Genomic DNA, 24058 nt, shown 5'->3' with positions numbered 1-24058 from the left:
AAGGTGGGTGAACCAGTCACAAGCTAATCTCTGAATGTCTAAACTGCATAAAGCGTAGGTAGACACTGCCGAACAGATTAAAAAGACACTCAAGTTTCAACGGCACTCGCACTGCATGCAAGTTACTGGTATCATTCAGTCACGCCCCATCCCTTTCTACAACTAGTAGATACAAATCATAAAATTTGCATCTGCATCACTGGAATAATACGGCTACTCAAATTTACTACAACTAGTAGCATAGAGAAGTACCTTTTTCCAAAAAGGTGGAGCACACATAATCCACTTTGAGAGGTAGCCGGATGTCAGATATGGTGACAGAACCAAGACAAGCCCTCAGCTCACCGACAGGACTGGATGATGGGTCCTCTGACCGCCCTTCTCGGAGTCGTTCCAGTTCTTTTAGCAAAGCAGCTTTTTTCTCACCTAACCAGAAGAAAGTCATCAATTTGCATTACTATTTTACCCACTCACTGTACATCAACTGGAATGTTCACTCACAGGAGACCAGCAGCAACCGCTCAGCTTCAGCCTCCTGCCGAGTGCCCTTCCCATGCTCAGCATCCACACAGTAGCTCAATGCACAGCATGACTGCTCAATGATGCGCTGGAGAGAGGACACTTCCTTACTCAGGAGCTGTCACAAAAAACACACGTGTCAAGGCCTAATCAGTCACTGGATGGCACATGACAGCAACAATTCTGGCAAACTCTCCCACCTTAATCTTCTCCTTCAGATCCACATGCACATGTTCCACATTCTGCCTCTTTGGTTGGTAGTTTCGGGCAGCCACACTTAACTGAGCAGTGGGCTCTTCATGAATATTCTTCCGAAGAGTTCGGTAAGTGTCAACGCTGCAATAAGAGTTGGTCAAACTTGTGTATTACAGGACAGAGGGGAAACAAATCCTAAATAATACTCCGATAATTTTTTTTTTTTATATTTCCTGTCGTGGTTGAGAAACTTTTGAAATGCCCCCATTTTACTGAACCTAAGGAAGTGCCAAACCACATCACATTATAAACCATTGCTACCTATAAGGAAGATTGTTCTCTTCATTGGCTGAGGTCTTTGGAATTTTGGGGGACTCCTCAAGCAGCTCTGGTAGACTAGATACAACAGAACTCTGCAAGAATAATAAAGAATGAATAAGAAACATGGGGGTGTCTGGAAGGAAGAAGCTACAGAAAACACTACTTACAAGAGGGCTGATTGCAGACTGAAAATCCAAGGATTTGGTAAGTGGCGAGAGCATGGACACAGGAGGAAGTTCCACATCCACCTCGTCTGACTCTTCAGCAGCCTCACTTACATCCAGGACACCCTCAAATATTCTGTCAATCAACTCAGAGCTGTTCAATGTTAATCTTCGGCTGTCTCCCTCATTGATTCCTTCTGTCACAAGACGTAAATAGACAATATAGCATCACTTAAGTGGTGCATACTATTCAGTGCCATCTCTTATTGGCCAAAACCTCTGCAGAATTTTCAGTACACAAAGCACACAACTCAAAAAAAATAAGGGGAACACTAATATAACACATCCTAGATCTGAATGAATAAACTTCCCATATGAAACACTTTTGTCTTTACATAGTTGAATGTGCTGACAACAAAATCACACAAAAATTATCAATGGAAAACAAATTTATCCACCACTTATCAAGCCAGTATCATAGCAGCATGTACCGTATTTTTCGCCGTATAAGAAGCACTTTTTGTTCCCCAAAACTGGGGGGGAAAAAGTCGGTGCATCTTATACGGCGAATACACCCCTATCGCGGTGGTCCCTGCGGCCATCAACTGCTGGGACCCGCGGCTAATACAGGACATCACCGATCGCGCTGATGCCCTGTATTAACCCTTCCGACGTGGCGATCAAACCTGACCGCTGCGTCTGAAGGGAAAGTGACGCTAACCCGGCTGTTCAGTCCAGCTGTCCGGGACCGCCGCGATTTCACCGCGGCGGTCTCGAACAGCCCGACTCAATAACCAGGTTAGTGCTTACAGGAAACCGGGAGGGACCTTACCTGCCTCCTCGGTGTCTTCTCCGTTCAGGGATCCCCTGTATGGCCGGCGCTCTCCTTCGTCATCACGTCGTCGCGTGCGTAACGACGTGATGGCGGCGACGGAGAGCGAGGATACCCGGCCGGCAGCAGAGACGTTCCGGAGCGACGAGGACAAGGCGACAGCGATGGAGCGACATCCAGGGCAGTGGTGACGGGTAAGGAGCGGCAGGGACACGTGAGTATTACCTCCTATGCAGTGGTCTTCAATCTGCGGACCTCCAGATGTTGCAAAACTACAACTCCCAGCATGCCTGGACAGCCAACGGATGTCCGGGCATGCTGGGAGTTGTAGTTTTGCAACATCTGGAGGTCCGCAGGTTGAAGACCACTATTGGGTTCAAAATCTTTATTTTTTTTAGATTTTGCATCTATAAATTGGGTGCGTTTTATACGCCGGTGCGTCCTATAGGGCGAAAAATATGGTATATACAATCATTAAAACCATGTATATTATATCTCTGTAGCATATTTGTATGTTTATATTGCGTTTTTTTTTTGTTTTGTTTTTTTCTTTGGCCAAGCAAACCAAATTTAAGGATAGTGCCAATTCTCACTTTTGCAGTTTTGTTTTTTCCTCCTCACCTTCTATTAACTCTTAGACCCATAACTTTTTTTTCTCATCTATAGACTCAAATGTTTTATGATAAAAAAAAATACACCTATGTACCTGTGTTGGGGTAAATTTTTAGCACTGTGATATGTAGTTTTTCTTAAGACCAATTTGGCGTAGATCAGACTTTTTTAATCTCTTTTTATTTACACTGCTCAAAAAAATAAGGGGAACACTAATATAACACATCCTAGATCTGAATGAATAAACTTCCCATATGAAAACACTTTTGTCTTTACATAGTTGAATGAGCTGACAACAAAATCACACAAAAAATATCAATGGAAATCAAATTTATCAACCCATGGGGGTCTGGATATGGAGTCACACTCAAAATCAAAAGTGGAAAACCACACTACAGGCTCATCCAACTTTAATGTAATGTCCTTAAAACAAGTCAAAATGAGGCTCCACGTGTCCGTATGACCTCCCTACAAAGCCTGGGCATGCTCCTGATGAGGTGGCGGTGAGGTGGTCTCCTGAGGGATGTCCTCCCAGACCTGGACTCAAGCATCCGCCAACTCCTGGACAGTCTGTGGTGCAACATGGCTTTGGTCAATAGATGTCCCAGATGTGCTCAATCGGATTCAGATCTGGGGAATGGGCGGGCCAGTCCATAGCATCAATGCCTTCCTCTTGCAGGAACTGCTGACACACTCCAGCCTCTTGAGGCCTAGCATTGTCTTGCATTAGGAGGAACCCAGGGCCAACCGCACCAGCATGGGGTCTGAGGATCTCATCTCGGTACCTAATAGCAGTCAGGCTACCTCTGGCAAGCACATGGAGGGCTGTGCAGCCCCCCCAAAGAAATGCCACCCCATACCATTACTGACCCACCGCCAAACCGGTCATGCTGGAGGATGTTGCAGGAAAAACATTCTCCACGGCATCTCCAGACTTCGTCACATCTGTCAAAGGGCACCAGTGGCAAATTTGCCAATCTTGGTGTTCTCTGGCAAATGCCAAATGTCCTGCACAGTGTTGGGCTATAAACACAACCCCCCCCCCCACACACACACACACACACACACACACACACACACACACACACACCTGTGAATGTCAGGCCCTGATACCCCCCTCATGGAGTCTGTTTATGGCCATTTGAGTGGATACATGCACATTTGTAGCCTGCTGGAGGTCATTTTGCAGAGCTCTGGCAGTGCTCCTCCTTGCACAAAGGCAGAGGTAGCAGTCCTGCTGTTGCCCTCCTACGGCCTCCTCCACATTTCCTGATGTACTGGCCTGTCTCCTGGTAGCACCTCCCTGCTCTGGACACTACGCTGACAGACACAGCAAACCTTTTTGCCACAGCTCACATTGATGTGCCATCCTGGATGAGCTGCACTACCTGAGCAACTTGTGTGGGTTGTAGACTCCGTCTCATGCTACCACTAGAGTGAAAGCACCGCCAGCATTCAAAAGTGACCAAAACATCAGCCAGGAATCATGAATTGAGAAGTGGCCTGTGGTCACCATTTGAAGAACCACTCCATTATTGGGGCTGTCTTGCTAATTGCCTATAATTTCCACCTGTTGTCTGTTCCATTTGCACAACAGCATGTGAAATTGATAGTCCGTGTTGCTTCCTGAGTGGACAGTGTGATTTCACAGAAGTGTGATTGACTTGGAGTTACATTGTGTTGTTTAAGTGTTCCTGTTATTTTTTTGAGCAGTGTAATAAGCCATTACTGAAAGCTTGGCCCTGAATAAACTATTTGATACAGAAAAAAAATGCCAGGACACTACTATGATGCATTCAGATGTTATGGTCAGGTCTTTGTTTGTTGCCTCCATTAGGCTAAGTTTCCACTTGGCCCGATGGCGTTTTTCAATTGAAAAAAAACGCTGTGGCTAGCTGTTAGCTGTAAATCAATGAGAAATCGCTAAATCCTTTTTTCCACTATGCATTTTTCAGTTTGGCGTTTTTTTCACTTTTATTTGGCGTTTTTCAGCTCCTTGGCGGTTTTGAGAAGTTGCAGCATGTTGAGTCTATGGCGTTTTTCTCCCATAGAAGTCTATGGGAGTAAAAAAAATGCCAAGAAAAACGACATGTGGGTTTTAACTTTGGCATTTTGGCAAGCGGTTTTTATTCTTTTTTGGACCAAAAAAGTGATGGAGATACCTTTTTTTAATAAAACATTGTAGGGTACCATAAAAATTAAAGAGATACAGTAATGATTGAAAATTTTTTTTTATTTTTAGGAAATTTCTTTTTTATAACAATTTTTATACATTTTTAAACAGGGACCAATTTATGTGGGTGCGCAGGGAACTAAAAATGTAGCAGACCATAAAAATTTAGAAAGGGGCCTTTTTTTAAAATATATTTTTATTAATTTTCAATGAAAACAAACTGTCCTGAGAGGACCCTCCCCACCCACACCAAATTGACCATCGGTCCATAAGACAGGGTATAGAATCAATAGGAGTAGAACATATTCTATAAATCACAGATCTCAATAGGTAGGAAAGTGAGGGGTATCCCCCACAGAGAACACCAACACTAACAACAGACAGCCATAACAATTCACACCCACACCAGAACATATCCTGGGAGCCCCCCCATTTAGCCACTTAACCACCCTAAGACTGAGAGGTCCCACGAACCGGAGGATCAGTAGAAACATCCAGCATAATCCACGGCACCCAAACTTTGTAAATTTTGGGGGGGGCATTTTCAACTTACATACAAAGCATGGTAGAGGGGAACATATTTATTCACTAAGGCAATCCACCCGGACAGAGGAGAGGAGGACACGTCCTTCCAGGCCATTACTATGACTTTGCGTGCACAAAACAGGAGAAAACGGATCAATATGCGCCTATAAGAGCCCATCACCATTAAGAACTAACAAACATACTTCTGGCGTCAGAACAAAGGGAAATTCCAGATGGTCTCACAAAAAGTGCATCACCTCTCTCCAAAAGGGCACAACACAAGAACAAGTCTACACCGCATGCAAAAAAGTGCCTCTCTCACTCCCTAAAACAAACATCCGACCCCGAGACTCCCATGTTATACAGTCTAACGGGAGTATAATACATGTAAAAGAAAGAAGTGGAGTGGCTCTTGTTCTTACTACAACCAAAATAGACCTGGGCTGCCCAAACTGTACACCTCTACCCACGGTGTACCAATAATAGATTATTAAGCAGAAAGATTATTGGGGCTCAAGGTCAAGGATTTGAGGACACAGGTGTATATATAATAATTAATTGATTTATTCTAATATAATAAAAAGCTATACAGTGATACCAATAATACACAGGGCCCTTGTGTAATTATGGTGATAACTGTAAATGGTTAAGCAAACAATATGTATATAAAAATTTATAATAATATAAGGGAGTATAATACAACTGAAGAACAAACCTAGATTGAATGAGCATCTCGGGCACTAACCACTAGGGATCGAGGTAATTGCCTATACCGATCCAAAATCGTGAATATCGGCCGATAATATCGGCCAAACCGGCCTCAACCCACTTCAACTGTGCACGAGCAAACGGGCCTGGACCCTCTGATTGTATTAAAGCATAACTCTGAGTGAGAGGCTTAGCCAGGTTGGCGGTTCCCAGAAGCAACTCCAATTCATTAAACACAGGGGTAACTTCCAGTGAGCCAAACTGTGCAGAAACTGCATGTTGCAACTGAAGATACCTGAAGTGGGCATCAAATGAAGGAAAGACACAATCATCTCCAAACAGGTGCATAGCAAATTTAATTCCCTGTGAACTCCAAAAACCGTCCGCCTCCAACTCCTGCAGGTGTTCCAAATGAGGATTACCCCACAGGGGTGCTCTATGAGACACCACCGGCTGAGGGAAGTGCCCAGAAACCACCAGACTGCAGCCACCGTCTTAATAGGAGCCGGCAAGGATGAACATGGAACATACCTGTACAATGTATTAGTCAGTCTCTCATATGAACCCAGGAGAGCCCCCACCAGAGCTGTGAAGGTATTAAAGAGGTCCTGATCAATCCACCAGGCTGCGTACACTAGCTGTGAAGCTAGAAAATAGTTATGCATATTAGGAGCGGCAAGTCTCCAGCCCCCCCCCCCACCCCACCCCCGCGCTGTTTTGGCGCCTGGAGCAGTGCCTGTCCCGAGTCTCGGAGGTTTATACTGCCAATAGAAGGATCTCAGAGCCCTGTTAAGTTTAACAAAAAAAAACTAGGAGGGATAGTAGGTGACAAACGAAAGATACAGTAAATTCGGTAGGAAGATCATTTTAAAGATATTAACCCTACCCGCTAGGTATAAAAGGTAAGGAATCCCACGCCTGCAAGCGTGTGAGCATATTATCCAGAAGAGGGTCCAAATTAATGGCCACAAACTCAGAAGTGCTAGGAGACACCTTCACACCTAAATACCTGAAGCGGAACACAGCCTGTAAACCATTAGGCAAGGTAGAAGGTAAAACCCCTCTCCGGGACAAGGACATAGACGATTTAGCCCAATTTAATCTTAGATACGAGACGTCCCCAAACCTATCCAAAAGACCAAACAGAGTACCTAGGGAGCCCTCAACATCTGCTAAATAGACCAAGGTGTCATCAGCATACAGGGATATCTTTTCAGACAGGGACCCTCTAAGGATAACCTTAATAGCGTCAGAGGCACGCACAGCACAGCCAAGGCAAACTGCTCAGCGGGAAGGAGCCTGAAATTTCCAAATTGGTGCGTACTCAGGCCCTAAGTGCAACATACAGCAAACCGACCAATGCTCTAAAAACAGGTCCAGAAGCAAAGGACACGCATCAGGCACCAAATATAGTGCCATTCTACCGAATCAAAGGCCTTGCAGATATCAAGGCTAACTACATAACCAGGGTAGATGTCCTCCTCCGATGCAGAGGTGTTAAGCTGTGGCCTCTTGACATTGATATCTTTAGCCCTCCCAGGCAGAAACCCAGTCTGACCAGGGTGAACTACTGAAGAAATGACCCCCTTGAGCGAGGGAGAAGATTGAAGCGAGGTCAATGGGGTAAGGGGGAGTTCCCTCAAGTAGGACAGTATTGGCATGGGCACCCCAGAGGAGGAGGAGTACAGGGAACTATAAAAGGAGTGAAATATCTCATTAATAACCATTGGGTCAGAGCTAAGGGTCCCATCATGAGTACATATACATGGAATGGACGCTACAGGACGACTCTCCCTAGACAGGTAAGCTAACTGTTTACCAAATTCATATGCCATCTTTAACTGAACCCTATTCTTCTGTATAATTAAGAGAGACATCAGAGCTTGAGCCCACTTCCTCTCTGCTTCCAGAGTAGGATCCCCAACCACGCTGCCTCAAGGACTCCCATTATGGATTGTAACGCCCGTTCCCGGCACCTAATTCCGCCCTCCTACCTGCTACCCCTGCCACAAATGCTCCCCGAACAGTCGCTTTATAACCATCCCACTGGATCATAACATCCGGATGGGAGGCGTAATGGGCCCAGTAATCAGAGTGTGCGATCTGTAAGGCAGATTAAACTTACTCCACCTGAAGCCATCCAGAATGCATTCTCCACAAGCGGAAGGAGGGACGGGGACCCAGGGATAATGTAAAAAGTAAAGCAGAATGATCTGAGATCCCTCTGCTAGTGTAACTCACTTCCCTCACCACTGGCAATAGGTCAGCTGAAGCAAAGGCAAGGTCAATTCGAGAAAAGGACTTGTGCACCGAGGAATAAAAGGAGAAAACCGCCTCATCTGGATACTTCCATCTCCAGAGGTCGATAAGGCCCAGCCCTAAATGCCAAGAAACCAAAGCAGATGATCCAGGGTCAGCAGCACTGGTGCGATCAAGCCGGGAGTCTGGAACAACATTGAAGTCTCCTATAAAAAGAACAGGGTCAGTAGGGAAAGAAGTCAGTTTATCCGTAATCAAATTCAAGAAGGCAACATGAAAAGGAGGAGGCACATACCAAGAGAACAATGTGAAACAGAAGGAATACAATGCAGGATCACATACCTACCAAAGTGGTCACAGGAAACCTGGGAAACTACCAAAAGGCAAGGATTTAGATACCAGAACTGAGACCCCTCTAGCCAGGGACGAGTAAGAAGGATAAGAGGGTGTGGGTTGCGAAAGGTTAAGGGCCAAAACCTTTTTCCCCGTGAGGCGAGTTTCCTGCAAACAAATGATATGTGGGGAGTGTCTCTTAACATAATCCAGGGACAGCGCTCTCTTAAATTTGGAATTCAGGCCTCGGACGTTCCAATTGAGTTTTTTAAGGGACCCCATCATTGAGCCAGTGAGAAGCACAAACAGGGCCCAACATGCCATATATAAACCATTCAACTAGAGGAGCTCCCAGGCATATCACATACAACCCGACAACACAGACAGACAACCAAGAAGCCACACCATAGAACAGCAAAAACAAATAAGAACTGGATAACATTCCCGAAACAAACCCGTCTAACATTAACAGACCTGTACCCCAAACAAGATGCAGGAGCTACTTACAACCACCGCCGCCCGCCCAGTAAACTAAGGGCAACAATCTCTAACCAGGAAGAACCTAGGGAACTCTTACTAGTACTCTTACTAGCCCACTAGTACTCCAATCCTACACCACTAGCTAACTAAAAGGGAAGCAGGCAGTCCAACAGGGGGGGGGGCAGCCTCTGCCCATTGCATCGCTTCAGCAGGGGAGGTGAAGAATTTAGTAGTGCATTCATCCACCATCCTCAGACGAGCCGGGTACAGCATAGCATAGCGATATAATTTGGAGTGAAGCTTGGCTGGGACATCCGTAAATTGGGTACATTGTTTTCTTAATTCCACAGAGAAGTCCGGGTAGAAGGAGACTATGCTGCCACCGAAGAGCACCTCGCCCTTCATCCTCACTGCCAGGAATGGTCTAGGGGGCCCCCCCAGGAACAGGGGGCCTGGCAGAACCCAATGGGCCCGCTCCACCGAGAAAAAAGGAGAGAAGGTATCTGCAGGCAAAATCTATTTCAGCCAGGATTCAAGGAATGTCCCCAGATCGGCACCTTCCGCCCTTTCAGGAAGGCCCAACAGCCTAAGATTGTTGCGCCGGAGGCGATTTTCAAAGTAGGCAGCTCTGTCCACCATGCCCCAAAACTGCCTCTGGAGGTCAGCAATTTGTTGAGGGATAGGGAAGATAGTGTCTTCCACTGTAGAAACTCTGTTTTCCACCTCAGTGATGCGTTCCCTCAGCTTTTGAGTCTCGTGACACAGAATGACAAACTCCTGTCTAAGCTCATCCACTTTAGAGATCATTGAGGTATAACAAGAGGTTCTAGTAGAATATTTCTGTAAAGCGGAGATCCATGGTGGTCCCATCATACTGCAGCCACTCAGGAGAAGGAAGGGGTGACGTATCAGAAGGATGTGCGGCTAAGGACCTGGACTGACCAGACATAGCGCTACCTGAAGGATCCTCAGACCTGGAAAACTGACTCAGCGTTTTAGCAGCAGTGTCCGCAACTTTGGTAGAAAGAGGTGTCTGAGCCACAGAATCTCACTGGGAGCGTCCGCTAGCCTCCAGATGTCCATCATCTGAAGAGACATCATCATCCGATGAAGGGCGAGCCACTCCAACCCCTGACTCAGTACATTTGGATTAGCCTCTCGAGCCACCCATAGTAGCACACAGTCACTTAGCAGGGCTAGTTTGAGCAGAGTAAGGCGCCAGGAGAGAGGAACACCACACAAGGCACTCAAGGCAGACTTCCTCGGGTAAGATAGTATAACGATCCGTAGTAACAGAGCTTCCGCTGTAGGTGAGTGACAGAACTAAGCAGAGAACACAGTCCAATGGTGACTTCACCCAAGGGAGCCCTGGGGCTCCACAAGCACTGCAGATACCACAAGATCACACTCAAGTCCACTGCAGCTACTCAGAGCTCCACCAACTCTCAGGGAAGGTGCCACTGTCCTCCCGTACTCTCCTGGAGAGGGCTTATCTTCAGTGCTGTAGCCAGACAGTCCCAGCAGCACCAGTACAGCGGGAGTTGCCCTGGAGACCCAGCCACAGTCTAAGCCCCACCCACGAAGGCCAGCAATGGCGAACCCCCAGACACAGCAGCCAGGCAGTCACCCGGAACTCCAGCAAGCTTGGGACACCTCAAGGCACCGCACCGCAGTGGAGCTTCCTCTCCATCCTCACCCAGAGGCTGACTGCCCCTCCAGTCTCTGTCTCCACTCACACCGCTGCAGAAGGTTCTCCGGAGCCTGGACACTCCGTCAGGTACTTGTCTCTTCGGGTTAGTTTTTTTTTTTATCAGGGTAATTGAGGCAGGAGCTCGGCGGACACATGACCGCTCAGCTCCCCATACAGGCCACGCCCCCCCAGAAAGGGGCAATTTAAATGTAAAAATATTATATTTGTTATAATTAAATTTTGTTAAACTTTTTATTAATAATGTATTTTAATAATGTGTTGAATGAAGTGTGTGTTTTTAACTTTTTATTTTTTTTAGGTAGTACTACTACTCCCATCATGGAACACATTGTTCTATGATTGGAGTAGTAGTACCTGTACTAATTGACAGATCGCCCCACTGACACCCGTTGCGATCCTCCTGTATAATGTATAGATGCGGGCGGCTGGCACTGATATATATATATATATATATATATATATATATACACACACACACACCTATTCATGTTTTTCGCAGAGAGCTGTGATTGGCCAGATGGTTCCAGCCAATCACAACTCTCTGTGGGAAATATGAATAGGTGTATATATACACACGTAAGTGCAGGGGCCCATAGAAGAGCGCCCCCCCAGCTGCCCGCATCTATACATTATGCAGGAGGATCACAGCGGGTGTCAGGAGTGACACCCACTGTGATCTTTCCTCAACTGCAGGTACTACTGCTCCCAACATGGAGTACACTCTACTCCATGCTGGGAGCTGCAGTACCTGCATTAACAGACAGATCGCAACAGGTGTCAGATTCCTCTTGGAAAACTTTCTACAGTTTAAACCAAAACAGGGTTCTGTGAAGGTGCAGACCATTGTACTACAAGACACCCATGAGGAAAAGTACCACTTGCCTAGAGCGAACCATGGCAGATGATCCATAAAATTAAAGGATCCAAAAAGGACTGCAAGTTCCAATGCCAAAAAAACGAAATTCATTAGAGAGATCAAATCTGCTATTGGGCAAAAAATGTAATAAAATACATTTACCCTGCAAACAGTCAAGAGACTGAATGAGTAAAATGGAAGAGCAGAAAAGAGTGCTATAAAAATATTATAATAATACAAAGTTGGTACATAGTTATTTTTGGTCCCCGACAGAGAATAAGCAAGGGTGCCAATAATGTAGATAGAGTCATTGAATACTGACACAGTGACCTATAAGAAGCTGCAACTACAGCCCCTGTACCCCTATAGCACATTAGAGCATACCTTTTGAAGGCCTCATGTCTTCTGCCTCACACATGGAAGATTGAGGGTCCTCTGGTGCAAGAGAATCTGTAATAAACAAAAATCAAACATATGCCAGGCGTGCCAATGATCAATTCAAGCCTTTTCGTCCACTGAACTGAATACATTGGGTGAGGTAATACCATGTTGTACATCAGATCTTCGTACTATTCAGCCAGTATGCCAACGTATATGTTGAACATAGGCAACTTAGATGTAAAAGTAGGACAACATTTATATCACTTATGTGCCCCTCTTACATGGTCTGTGGTAGCTGTATATTATACCAAGTGAAAATAAGCCACCTCTAAATAAAAGAACAAACTAAAAAATACCAGAATCACAGGATCTTCTAAGCCGAACTTCAAGAGAAGACACGCATCGTTCATCTGATATATCTAGGGATCCATCACTTCCTTCTAGAGACTGCTCCACACTCTCTGATCCCTACACAGGTATGAAAGGCTGTTAGCGGCTGCATCCTTCTGCAGACAACAGAAGCATGTCACTGCTCATCGCTACTTTCAGTCATACACAGGACAAGTTACTTCATCAGACAAATGATAACTAATGGAAAGACTACAACATGTTGGATATATTGATCTCCATAGACATAGCCTGTCATTCCACAATACAGTTGTCCCTTAATGGAAAGGGGGGGGGGGGGGATTTGTCACCTGGAGTTTATGACACAAAAGTAGCTGCTGTCACTTACACTTGAGTCTGAATCCAACATGGGACCCATTTTCACACGCCCACGTCCGGCTTTCACTCGCCGCCTTCTTTTCCCTCTGCTGAGGTCCTGGAGACCAGCGAGGGGTAAGGTCAATGAAATGAGATGCATTTCACCTCAAGTGACCAAAAATCCACTAGTGCAACCATCACCTCACCACCTGACACCTCATGTCCACTCCATACAAGAGGTGTACTTTTACCACACACCATCCACAGTGACACCTTGACTTACCTGACTGGCATGTTCAAGAGCCCTCTTCTGTGGCTGCCTCATGGATGCTGCTCTCCATGGATTACCGCGGTCCAGCACTGCACAAACCATCGCCAGCTCTTCCTGGCGCTCCTGGAGGCAACAGAAAAACTGTATGAGCAATGTATCAGGCCCAATATTAGCTGTTGCTTACTGATCTATGCTGCAGCCCTACCTCAAGTTATAAGCAGTTACATGCACTTACCTTACGAAGGCGGCTGGCAGTCTCTGTACTTGGAGGCTCATCCTCTGAGTGCAAAGGGCGGCGAGCGGTTAAGGTGCTATGAGCCACTGGCAGGGGATGTTCTTCCATAACCCATTTACATTCAGAGTTCTCTGCAGCATCCATATCCTTACATCCTACAGAAAAAAAAAAACAAAGACAGCAATAAATGCAATGTAACTACAATTCCAATGTATGTGCATCACTGTCAACTGCAGCAATATCGCAGTACTGCACTATACCTTCAAGGGTTTCTGCATCTTCTCTTGCTGTACCTCCCAGTCCAGAGATGTCCTGTAGAGAGACAGTGGTAGGTTCACCGCACACAAGAAACAGAGCCACACCAACCACCCAACCTGTGACACACTGTGCCACGCAGAGCAACCCAACAGATCCCATAGGCAATTCTGCCATTGAAATAGCTTTGATTTGACATTAACACTAAGATTCCACTTTACAGTGGTACTGTACAAAAAAAAAACTGCAGTCAAAGCCAGGAGAATGAATAAGTCCTTCCTTTATATTTCCAAATTTTTTTGTTTAATACACTTCTGACTTAAGTTAAAAAAAGTGGGATCCCAGCCTAACAGTACAACTGTGTCCCACCTGAATTATCTGCGGCTCTGCCCTATTACACCCTCCTAGGGCACACTAGGCCAAAAGACAATGTTCAACACATTAGACATGTCAGGCTAACCAAATTGATAATGACAGAATATATTACACTACTCAAAAAATAAAGGGAACACTAAATGAATGAACAATATCACACAAAAATTATCAATGGAAATCAAATTTATCAACCCATGGAGGTCTGGATATGGAGTCACACTCAAAATCAAAGTGGAAAACCAAACTACAGGCTGATCCAATTTTGATGTAATGTCAAATTGAGGCTCAGTAGTGTGTGTGGCCTCCACGTGCCCGTATGATCTCCCTACAATGCCTGGGCATGCTCCTGATGAGGTGGCAGATGGTCTCCTGAGGGATGTCCTCCCAGACCTGGACTAAAGCATCTGCCAACTCCTGGACAGTCTGTGGTGCAACAGGGCGTTGGTGGATGGAGGGAGACATGATGTCCCAGATGGGCCAGTCCATAGCATCAATGCCTTCCACGTACAGGAACTGCTGACACACTCCAGCCACATGAGGTCTAGCATTGTATTGCATTGCATTGCATTAGGAGGAACCCAGGGCCAACTGCACCAGCATATGGTCTCACAAGGGGTCTGAGGATCTCATCTTGGTACCTAATGGCAGTCGGGCTACCTCTGGCAAGCACATGGGGGGCTGTGCGGCCCCCCTAAAGAAATGCCACCACACACTATTACTGACCCACCGCCAAAACGGTCATGCTGGAGGATGTGCCTCCAGACTCTGTCACGTCTGTCACATGTGCTCAGTGTGAACCTGCTTTCATCTGGGAAGAGCACAGGACGCTAGTGGCGAATTTGCCAATCTTGGTCTTCTCTGGCAAATGCCAAACGTCCTGCACATTGTTGGGCTGTAAGCACAACCCCCACCTGTGGATATCGGGCCCTCATACCACCCTCATGAAGTCTGTTTCTGACCGTTGGAGTAGACACATGCACATTTGTGGCCTGCTGGAGGTCATTTTGCAGGGCTCTGGCAGTGCTCCTCCTTGCACACAGGTGGAGGTAGCGGTCCTGCTGCTGGGTTGTTGCCCTCCTACGGCCTCCTCCACATCTCCTGATGTACTGGCCTGTCTCCTGGTAGCGCCTCCATGCTCTGGACACTACGCTGACAGACACAGCAAACCTTCTTGCCCCAGCTCGCATTGATGTGCCATCCTGGATGAGCTGCACTACCTGAGCCACTTGTGTGGGCTGTAGACTGTCTCATGGTACCACTAGAGTGAAAGCAAAGGCATCATTCAAAAGTGACCAAAACAGCCAGGCAGCAGAAGAAACAAAAACGGAACTTATTCCAAGCGCCAGATCCCTCGAGATAGTCAATTTCCATAAAAGATAACATTTATTCCAAGCATAGATCGACGCGTTTCAGACCCGAAACGGGCCCTTCATCAGGACAGAATGCAGCAGAGTAGTGAGTACAGCTCTGGAGTGCTGACCAATTAGTTGCGGGTGTGGTCGCATCTCCCTACCTGTGCCTAACGTACTTCACCAGGGGCGCTATTGTGTTCCTTTTTGTTCCCAAAACATCAGCCAGGAATCATAGGAACTGAGAAGTGGTCTGTGGTCACCACCTGCAGAACCACTCCTTTATTGGGGGGTGTCTTGCTAATTGCCTATAATTTCCACCTGCTGTCTGTTCCATTTGCACAGCAGCATGTGAAATTGATTGTCAATCAGTGTTGCTTCCTGTGTGGACAGTGTGATTTCACAGACGTGTGATTGACTTGGAGTTATATTGTGTTGTTTAAAGGGGTATTCCAATAGTTATTAGCTTCTGAAGTTGAGTTGCTGTTTTCTGTCTAACTGCTTTCTGATGACTCACGTCCCGGGAGCTGTGCAGTTCCTATGGGGATATTCTCCCATGATGCACAGCTCCCGGGGCGTGACATTATCATTGAGCAGTTAGACAGAAAACTTCAGACTAACAATTGGAAGGATTTTTTAATCGAAATAATTTACAAATCTGTTTAACTTTCCGGAGCCAGTTGATATATAAAAAAAAGTTTTTACCTGGAATACCCCTTTAAGTGCTCTCCTTAGTTTTTTTAAGCAGTGTATCTTTGGATGGTGCTAAGCAGCAATGTTCCACCTCAGCAGCTGATTGGCTGAATGGGCATGTGACATCACGCCCCCAACCTAGAGTTGTTAGACAGTAGGAAGTTGTGCTCAATTATACTGGCAGCTGCACGGGAGCGAGGAAGGTAAGGGCTCATTCACACTACGGAATCTCCACCCGGAGATATTCCTGGCGGAGATTCAGACTAGAGTGGCTTTATACCTGACAGACAACATTTCTCTAAATAGGGAGAAAGAGAATTTAATTGGTCAAGTAGAAACCCCAAGATTTGCAAGGAGATCACCACATTCCTTATACTGAAAAAGGAAAGAAGCAAACAAGACCTGACAGAACAAAGCCTTCCCACGGTGCCACACATCCTAACGGCACAGAGCAAGGGTATAGCAGCAGGCACCCACCTTCTCACACTCTGTCCAGGATAAAGAATCTTCTCTGACAGGCTGAGCATCATCTGTTTAGAGGACAAAAAAATATAAAATAAAATAAAAAGCATGCTCCAGAGACTGTGGATGATAGGGTGGGACACTGGGAATAAACTGACATTAATCCCCGTAAGGATATGTTCATGCATGGCTTTTTTCCCCTTTTAGCCATAAAAGGTCTGTTTTAAGGCTTAAAGGGGTATTCCAGGAAAAAACTTTTTTTTACAAATCAACTGGCTCCAGAAAGTTAAAGGGGAACTCCAGTTGGGGAAAAAAAAATTTCAAATCAACTGGCTCCAGAAAATTAAAACAGATTTGTAAATGACTTCTATTTAAAAATATCAACCCTTCTAGTACTTATCAGCTGCCTAAACTACAGATACACTACAGAGAAATTTGTGAATTTTTTTCCAGTCTGACAACAGTGCTCTCTGCTGACACCTCTGTCCATGTCAGGAACTCCAGAGCTGGAGAGGTATTCAATGGGGATTTGCTTCTAATCTGGACAGTGACACGGACAGAGGTGTCAGCAGAGAGCACTGTTGTCAGGCTGGAAAAAACGTCACAAATGTCTCTGCATTATACAGCAGCTGATAAGTACTGGTAGGGTTCAGATTTTTTAATAGAAGTAATTTACAAATCTGTTTAACTTTCTGGCACCAGTTGATTTGAAAACATTTGTTTTCTGCTTGTTTCCACCGGAGTTCCCCTTTAAACAGATTTGTAAATTACTTCTATTAAAAAATCTTAATCCTTTCAGTACTTATGAGCTTCAGAAGTTAAGGTTGTTCTTTTCTGTCTAAGTGCTCTCTGATGACACCTGTCTCGGGAAACGCCCAGTTTAGAAGAGGTTTGCTATGGGGATTTACTTCTAAACTGGGCATTTCCCGAGACACGTGTCATCAGAGAGGACTTAGACAGAAAAGAACAACCTTAACTTCAGAAGCTCATAAGTACTGAAAGGATTAAGACTTTTTAATAGAAGTCATTTACAAATCCGTAACTTTCTGGAGCCAGTTGATATATATAAAAAAGTTTTTTCCTGGAATACCCCTTTAAACAACTGAGTGGGAACACAACTTCGTGCAAAAAAAATTAAATACTGTTCATGAATCCAGCCTCAGGCCAGGCTCACACTTCTTAAAATGTTGCAATAATATTTTAGTTTATAGCCGCTTTCTATAAACCTACACTTGCTACCAAAAAAGGATATACTCCAATACCGTCAACTCCAAAAAACTTTATTAAATAGCATTATACATGATCATCAAAACCACTCAAAAAAGGACAGACACCCCTAACCCATAAACATGCACCCCAATAGGCGTCCCCTGCCGCAATAGACGAATAATTATATAGGCAACATGCATGTAAGACCTTAGATCATCCTTTTTATATATACAATCCCAGGCAATGCTACAATAACATCCGTAAATGTATTTTAAAAGTTATGTTACTATAATGTTACGGATGTTATTGTAGCATTGCCTGGGATTGTATATATAAAAAGGATGATCTAAGGTCTTACATGCATGTTGCCTATATAATTATTCGTCTATTGCAGCAGGGGATGCTGTTGCCTATTGGGGTGGATGTTTTTTGTTTTTTTTATGGGTTAGGGGTGTCTGTCCTTTTTGAGTTGTTTCGATAATCATGTATAATGCTATTTAATAAAGCTTTTTGGATTTGACGGTATTGGAGTATATCCTTTGTTGGTAGCAAGTGTAGGTTTATAGTTATGGTAGTTGTTGCTATCTATAGGTAAATGAATATATATATATATATATATATATATATATATATATATATATATATATATAATCTTTCCGAAGGAGAGTGTAGGTGATATATAGCAGCTTTCTAGTCTGTTATTGAAAAAAAAAAAAATTACTGCCAAATAAAAAATTAAATAAAATTCCAGCCACTTTTTCACATGGAGGGGCCGATACGCCTACTGCACAGGAGAGCCATGGCAGAGCCGGGGTCCGGTACAGGAGATTGTAAGGGGTCCCAGCGGTCAGACCCCTGTGATCAGACACTTCTCCCCTAACCTGCAGATAAGGGATAAGTGTCTAGGGCTGCAGACCTCCTTTAAGGTGTGAGAAGGGGATTAGATTGTGAGCTCCTGGGGCTGTATATGATGGGGGTGGTACATTGGGAAATATCTGACAGATGAATCAGCTTTAGGCTAAGTTCACACAAACATTTTCAGCAGTTTTATGCTTTTGGGTCTCGCAGCTAAGGGTGGTACAGTGGGAATATCCGGCCAGATAAGTCAGCCTCAGGCTGTGAGAATAGATTGTGAGCTCCTGGGGCTGCTGTAGTGTCACTGAATGTTGTTGAGGTGAAGTTGTGCCTTGTACCTCTCCTGCCCATCTCCTGAAGCATCTGGATACGTGACCTCACTGACAGGATGGCCGGGGTGTCTGGTTTCACCTCCCGCTCAGTAAGGCGCAGCAGAGAAGTCCTTCCCCTCTTGGACGACTCCTCCAAGGCTCCCGGGTCTCTGTTCTCAGCCTCATCTTCAGGGGCAGTGAGGCGTCTCTTTCTTGGGGATTCGTTCCTGGATTCTGGACCTGAGAGGAAACAAGACTTATAATGTCCCACCAGATCCTGAGCCCTACTACCTCAATATGTCATGTCCCAGATGACTCACACAGTCGCTTCAGGGGCTGACGCTTCACCTCCATACTCTACTGGCACAAAGGTCCGAAATACAGATGTCCTGACCACGACCCTGCAGGAGAGAAATAGAGAGGTGTCCCAACACAGAAGCAAGTGGTGCTGGGAGAGACCCATTGCCATTAAAGAGAAGTGGTACTGTGCTGTGCATAGAAAATATAAGTGGTACTGTGTAAAGAGAGAACACCAGGAACACACAAGTGGTACTGTGCAGTGTCCATGTATGCAGAATTACATATTGAGAATGTCAACCAGCACATGGGAAAGGGGAAGGGGAAGTAGTACTGTGCAAGGTCCATACAGGGAGAATGAAGGGCAGGAGTACTGTGCAACAGGGACTGAAGAGAAGGAATACTGTGCAGGGTCCATACATGGAGAGTAAAGAAAAGAGGTACTGTGCAGTGTCCATACAGGCAGAGTGAAGAGGAGAAGGAGTACTGTGCAGGGTCCAGTCAATGAAGGGCGGGAGTACTGTGCAGGGTCCATACAGGCAGAGTGAAGAGGAGAAGGAGTACTGTGCAGGGTCCAGTCAATGAAGGGCGGGAGTACTGTGCAGGGTCCATACAGGGTGAGTGAAGAGGAGAAGGAGTACTGTACAGGGTCCATACAGAGTCAATGAAGAGCGGGAGTACTGTGCAGTGTCCATACAGAGAGAGTGAAGAGGAGAAGGAGTACTGTGCAGTGTCCATACAGAGAGAGTGAAGAGGAGAAGGAGTACTGTGCAGTGTCCATACAGAGAGAGTGAAGAGGAGAAGAAGTACTGTGCAGGGTCCAGACAGTCAATGAAGAGCGGGAGTACTGTGCAGAGTCCCTACAGGGAGAGTGACGAGGAGAAGGAGTACTGTGCAGAGTCCCTACAGGGAGAGTGACGAGGAGAAGGAGTACTGTGCAGAGTCCCTACAGGGAGAGTGACGAGGAGAAGGAGTACTGTGCAGTGTTCCTATAGGGAGAGTGAAGAGGAGGAATACTGTGCAGTGTCCATACAGGGAGAGTGACGAGAAGGAGTACTGTGCAGTGTCCATACAGGGAGAGTGACGAGGAGAAGGAGTACTGTGCAGTGTCCATACAGGGAGAGTGAAGAGAAGAAGGAGTACTGTGCAGTGTCCATACAGGCAGAGTGAAGAGGAGAAGGAGTACTGTGCAGAGTCCATACAGGGAGAGTGAAGAGGAGAAGGAGTACTGTGCAGAGTCCATACAGGGAGAGTGAAGAGGAGGAGTACTGTGCAGGGTCCATACAGGGAGAGTGAAGAGGAGGAGTACTGTGCAGGGTCCATACAGGGAGAGTGAAGAGGAGGAGTACTGTGCAGGGTCCATACAGGGAGAGTGAAGAGAAGCAGTACTGTGCAGGGTCCATACAGGGAGAGTGAAGAGAAGCAGTACTGTGCAGGGTCCATACAGGGAGAGTGAAGAGAAGCAGTACTGTGCAGGGTCCATACAGAGTCAATGAAGAGTGGGAGTACTGTGCAGGGTTGATACAGGGAGAGTGACGAGAAGGAGTACTGTGCAGGGTCCATACAGGGAGAGTGAAGAGAAGCAGTACTGTGCAGGGTCCATACAGGGAGAGTGACGAGGAGTACTGTGCAGTGTCCATAAAGAGTCAATGAAGGGCGGGAGTACTGTGCAGGGTCCATACAGGGAGAGTGAAGAGGAGGAGTACTGTGCAGGGTCCATACAGGGAGAGTGAAGAGAAGCAGTACTGTGCAGGGTCCATACAGAGTCAATGAAGAGTGGGAGTACTGTGCAGGGTTGATACAGGGAGAGTGACGAGAAGGAGTACTGTGCAGGGTCCATACAGGGAGAGTGACGAGAAGGAGTACTGTGCAGGGTCCATACAGGGAGAGTGACGAGGAGTACTGTGCAGTGTCCATAAAGAGTCAATGAAGGGCGGGAGTACTGTGCAGGGTCCAGACAGGGAGAGTGAAGAGGAGGAGTACTGTGCAGGGTCCATACAGGGAGAGTGAAGAGGAGGAGTACTGTGCAGGGTCCATACAGGGAGAGTGAAGAGAAGCAGTACTGTGCAGGGTCCTTACAGGCAGAGTGAAGAGAAGCAGTACTGTGCAGGGTCCATACAGAGTCAATGAAGAGTGGGAGTACTGTGCAGGGTTGATACAGGGAGAGTGACGAGAAGGAGTACTGTGCAGGGTCCATACAGGGAGAGTGACGAGAAGGAGTACTGTGCAGGGTCCATACAGGGAGAGTGACGAGAAGGAGTACTGTGCAGGGTCCATACAGGGAGAGTGACGAGAAGGAGTACTGTGCAGGGTCCATACAGGGAGAGTGACGAGAAGGAGTACTGTGCAGGGTCCATACAGGGAGAGTGACGAGAAGGAGTACTGTGCAGTGTCCATAAAGAGTCAATGAAGGGCGGGAGTACTGTGCAGGGTCCAGACAGGGAGAGTGAAGAGGAGAAGGAGTACTGTGCAGGGTCCATACAGAGTCAATGAAGGGCGGGAGTACTGTGCAGGGTCCAGACAGGGAGAGTGAAGAGGAGGAGTACTGTGCAGGGTCCATACAGGGAGAGTGAAGAGGAGGAGTACTGTGCAGGGTCCATACAGGGAGAGTGAAGAGAAGCAGTACTGTGCAGGGTCCATACAGGGAGAGTGAAGAGAAGCAGTACTGTGCAGGGTCCATACAGAGTCAATGAAGAGTGGGAGTACTGTGCAGGGTTGATACAGGGAGAGTGACGAGAAGGAGTACTGTGCAGGGTCCATACAGGGAGAGTGACGAGGAGTACTGTGCAGTGTCCATAAAGAGTCAATGAAGGGCGGGAGTACTGTGCAGGGTCCAGACAGGGAGAGTGAAGAGGAGGAGTACTGTGCAGGGTCCATACAGGGAGAGTGAAGAGGAGGAGTACTGTGCAGGGTCCATACAGGGAGAGTGAAGAGAAGCAGTACTGTGCAGGGTCCATACAGGGAGAGTGAAGAGAAGCAGTACTGTGCAGGGTCCATACAGGGAGAGTGAAGAGAAGCAGTACTGTGCAGGGTCCATACAGAGTCAATGAAGAGTGGGAGTACTGTGCAGGGTTGATACAGGGAGAGTGACGAGAAGGAGTACTGTGCAGGGTCCATACAGGGAGAGTGACGAGAAGGAGTACTGTGCAGGGTCCATACAGGGAGAGTGACGAGAAGGAGTACTGTGCAGGGTCTATACAGGGAGTGACGAGAAGGAGTACTGTGCAGGGTCCATACAGGGAGAGTGACGAGGAGTACTGTGCAGTGTCCATAAAGAGTCAATGAAGGGCGGGAGTACTGTGCAGGGTCCAGACAGGGAGAGTGAAGAGGAGAAGGAGTACTGTGCAGGGTCCATACAGAGTCAATGAAGGGCGGGAGTACTGTGCAGGGTCCATACAGAGTCAATGAAGGGCGGGAGTACTGTGCAGGGTACATACAGGGAGAGTGAAGAGGAGAAGGAGTACTGTGCAGGGTCCATACAGAGTCAATGAAGGGCGGGAGTACTGTGCAGGGTCCATACAGGGAGAGTGAAGAGGAGAAGGAGTACTGTGCAGGGTCCATACAGAGTCAATGAAGGGCAGGAGTACTGTGCAGGGTCCATACAGGGAGAGTGAAGAGGAGAAGGAGTACTGTGCAGGGTCCATACAGAGTCAATGAAGGGCAGGAGTACTGTGCAGGGTCCATACAGAGTCAATGAAGGGCAGGAGTACTGTGCAGGGTCCATACAGAGTCAATGAAGGGCGGGAGTACTGTGCAGGGTCCATACAGGGAGAGTGAAGAGGAGAAGGAGTACTGTGCAGGGTCCATACAGAGTCAATGAAGGGCGGGAGTACTGTGCAGGGTACATACAGGGAGAGTGAAGAGGAGAAGGAGTACTGTGCAGGGTCCATACAGAGTTAATGAAGGGCGGGAGTACTGTGCAGGGTCCATACATATATGACATGGGGTTATAAGATACGTGGCAGAGTTTGGTTACAGTTTGTCTCCACCCGGGGGCCGAGGCCGTTAACTGCCACACAACAGACCCTCTGCGGACACCGCGGGAAGATGACGCGTTACCGGCACAGTGTGCTAGGTCCCCCGCCCTCACTACCGTACCTGTCTCCGTGGAAAGCGATCTTCAATTTTCAATCTCGGCGCCTAATCCAGGTGTGAAATTCTTGACACTAGAGGATGCCCCGCCCTCACAATGTCTGCTGTAAGGAGGCAGCGCGGCGCTCTCTGGAGGGTGCCATAGTCACTCACAAAATGGCTACCGCTCTTAGACACATTGGCCTCTAGTGCAGGGACGTCAAGGTGACATGACGGGGCGGGGTGTCCCCGAACCATCCTTGTTCTGGAATGAGACAGTGTACAGTGGAGTGTGTGCTGCCCCATAACTATAAGGACCACCTCAGAGCTCCCTGCAGTGTATGGGCACAAGCCCCTGAGTATACCCTCCCCTGATGTTATCCAGCGCCACTTTAAATTATATAAGCACAGATAGTACTGCCACCTTGTATGTGATATATATGTACAGATAGCACTGCCTCCCTTTATATGATATATATGTACAGATAGTACTGCCACCTTGTATGTGATATATATGTACAGATAGTACTGCCTCCCTTTATATGATATATATGTACAGATAGTACTGCCACCTTGTATGTGATATATATGTACAGATAGTACTGCCTCCCTTTATATGATATATATGTACAGATAGTACTGCCACCTTGTATGTGATATATATGTACAGATAGCACTGCCTCCCTTTATATGATATATATGTACAGATAGTACTGCCACCTTGTATGTGATATATATGTACAGATAGTACTGCCTCCCTTTATATGATATATATGTACAGATAGTACTGCCACCTTGTATGTGATATATATGTACAGATAGTACTGCCACCTTGTATGTGATATATATGTACAGATAGTACTGCCTCCCTTTATATGATATATATGTACAGATAGTACTG

General features: G+C 46.4%; 1 protein-coding gene across 12 annotated transcripts in view; it reads right to left on the bottom strand.

The window, feature by feature from the left end:
* Window positions 1-23462, bottom strand: part of LOC130276238 (anillin-like) — a 50350-nt gene extending 26888 nt beyond the window's left edge. The window contains exons 1-15 of one of the 12 annotated variants that reach the window (XM_056525314.1): window positions 23185-23462; window positions 19110-19190; window positions 18817-19029; window positions 16430-16482; window positions 13541-13592; window positions 13281-13435; window positions 13058-13168; window positions 12806-12892; window positions 12426-12537; window positions 12073-12138; window positions 1203-1393; window positions 1036-1127; window positions 720-855; window positions 502-637; window positions 253-426 (exon numbers count right to left, since the gene is read on the bottom strand). In XM_056525314.1, coding sequence (XP_056381289.1) covers window positions 253-426; window positions 502-637; window positions 720-855; window positions 1036-1127; window positions 1203-1393; window positions 12073-12138; window positions 12426-12537; window positions 12806-12892; window positions 13058-13168; window positions 13281-13435; window positions 13541-13592; window positions 16430-16482; window positions 18817-19029; window positions 19110-19143 — 1612 coding nt within the window. In that variant the 5' untranslated portion in view covers window positions 19144-19190; window positions 23185-23462. Of the gene's footprint in view, window positions 1-252; window positions 427-501; window positions 638-719; window positions 856-1035; window positions 1128-1202; window positions 1397-12072; window positions 12139-12425; window positions 12538-12805; window positions 12893-13057; window positions 13169-13280; window positions 13436-13540; window positions 13593-16429; window positions 16483-18816; window positions 19030-19109; window positions 19191-20079; window positions 20098-20288; window positions 20333-20728; window positions 20774-21525; window positions 21581-22566; window positions 22651-22935; window positions 23134-23184 lie in introns of those variants that run through there. The other 11 variants (XM_056525304.1, XM_056525315.1, XM_056525307.1 and 8 more) reach the window with 11 other exon arrangements.
* Window positions 23463-24058: the final 596 nt, after the last annotated feature.

This window comes from Hyla sarda, chromosome 6, assembly GCF_029499605.1.
Source record: "Hyla sarda isolate aHylSar1 chromosome 6, aHylSar1.hap1, whole genome shotgun sequence".
NCBI lineage: Eukaryota > Metazoa > Chordata > Amphibia > Anura > Hylidae > Hyla > Hyla sarda.
The sequence above is the reverse complement of the archived record's forward strand: the minus strand, read 5'-3'. Positions and strand labels throughout refer to the sequence as shown.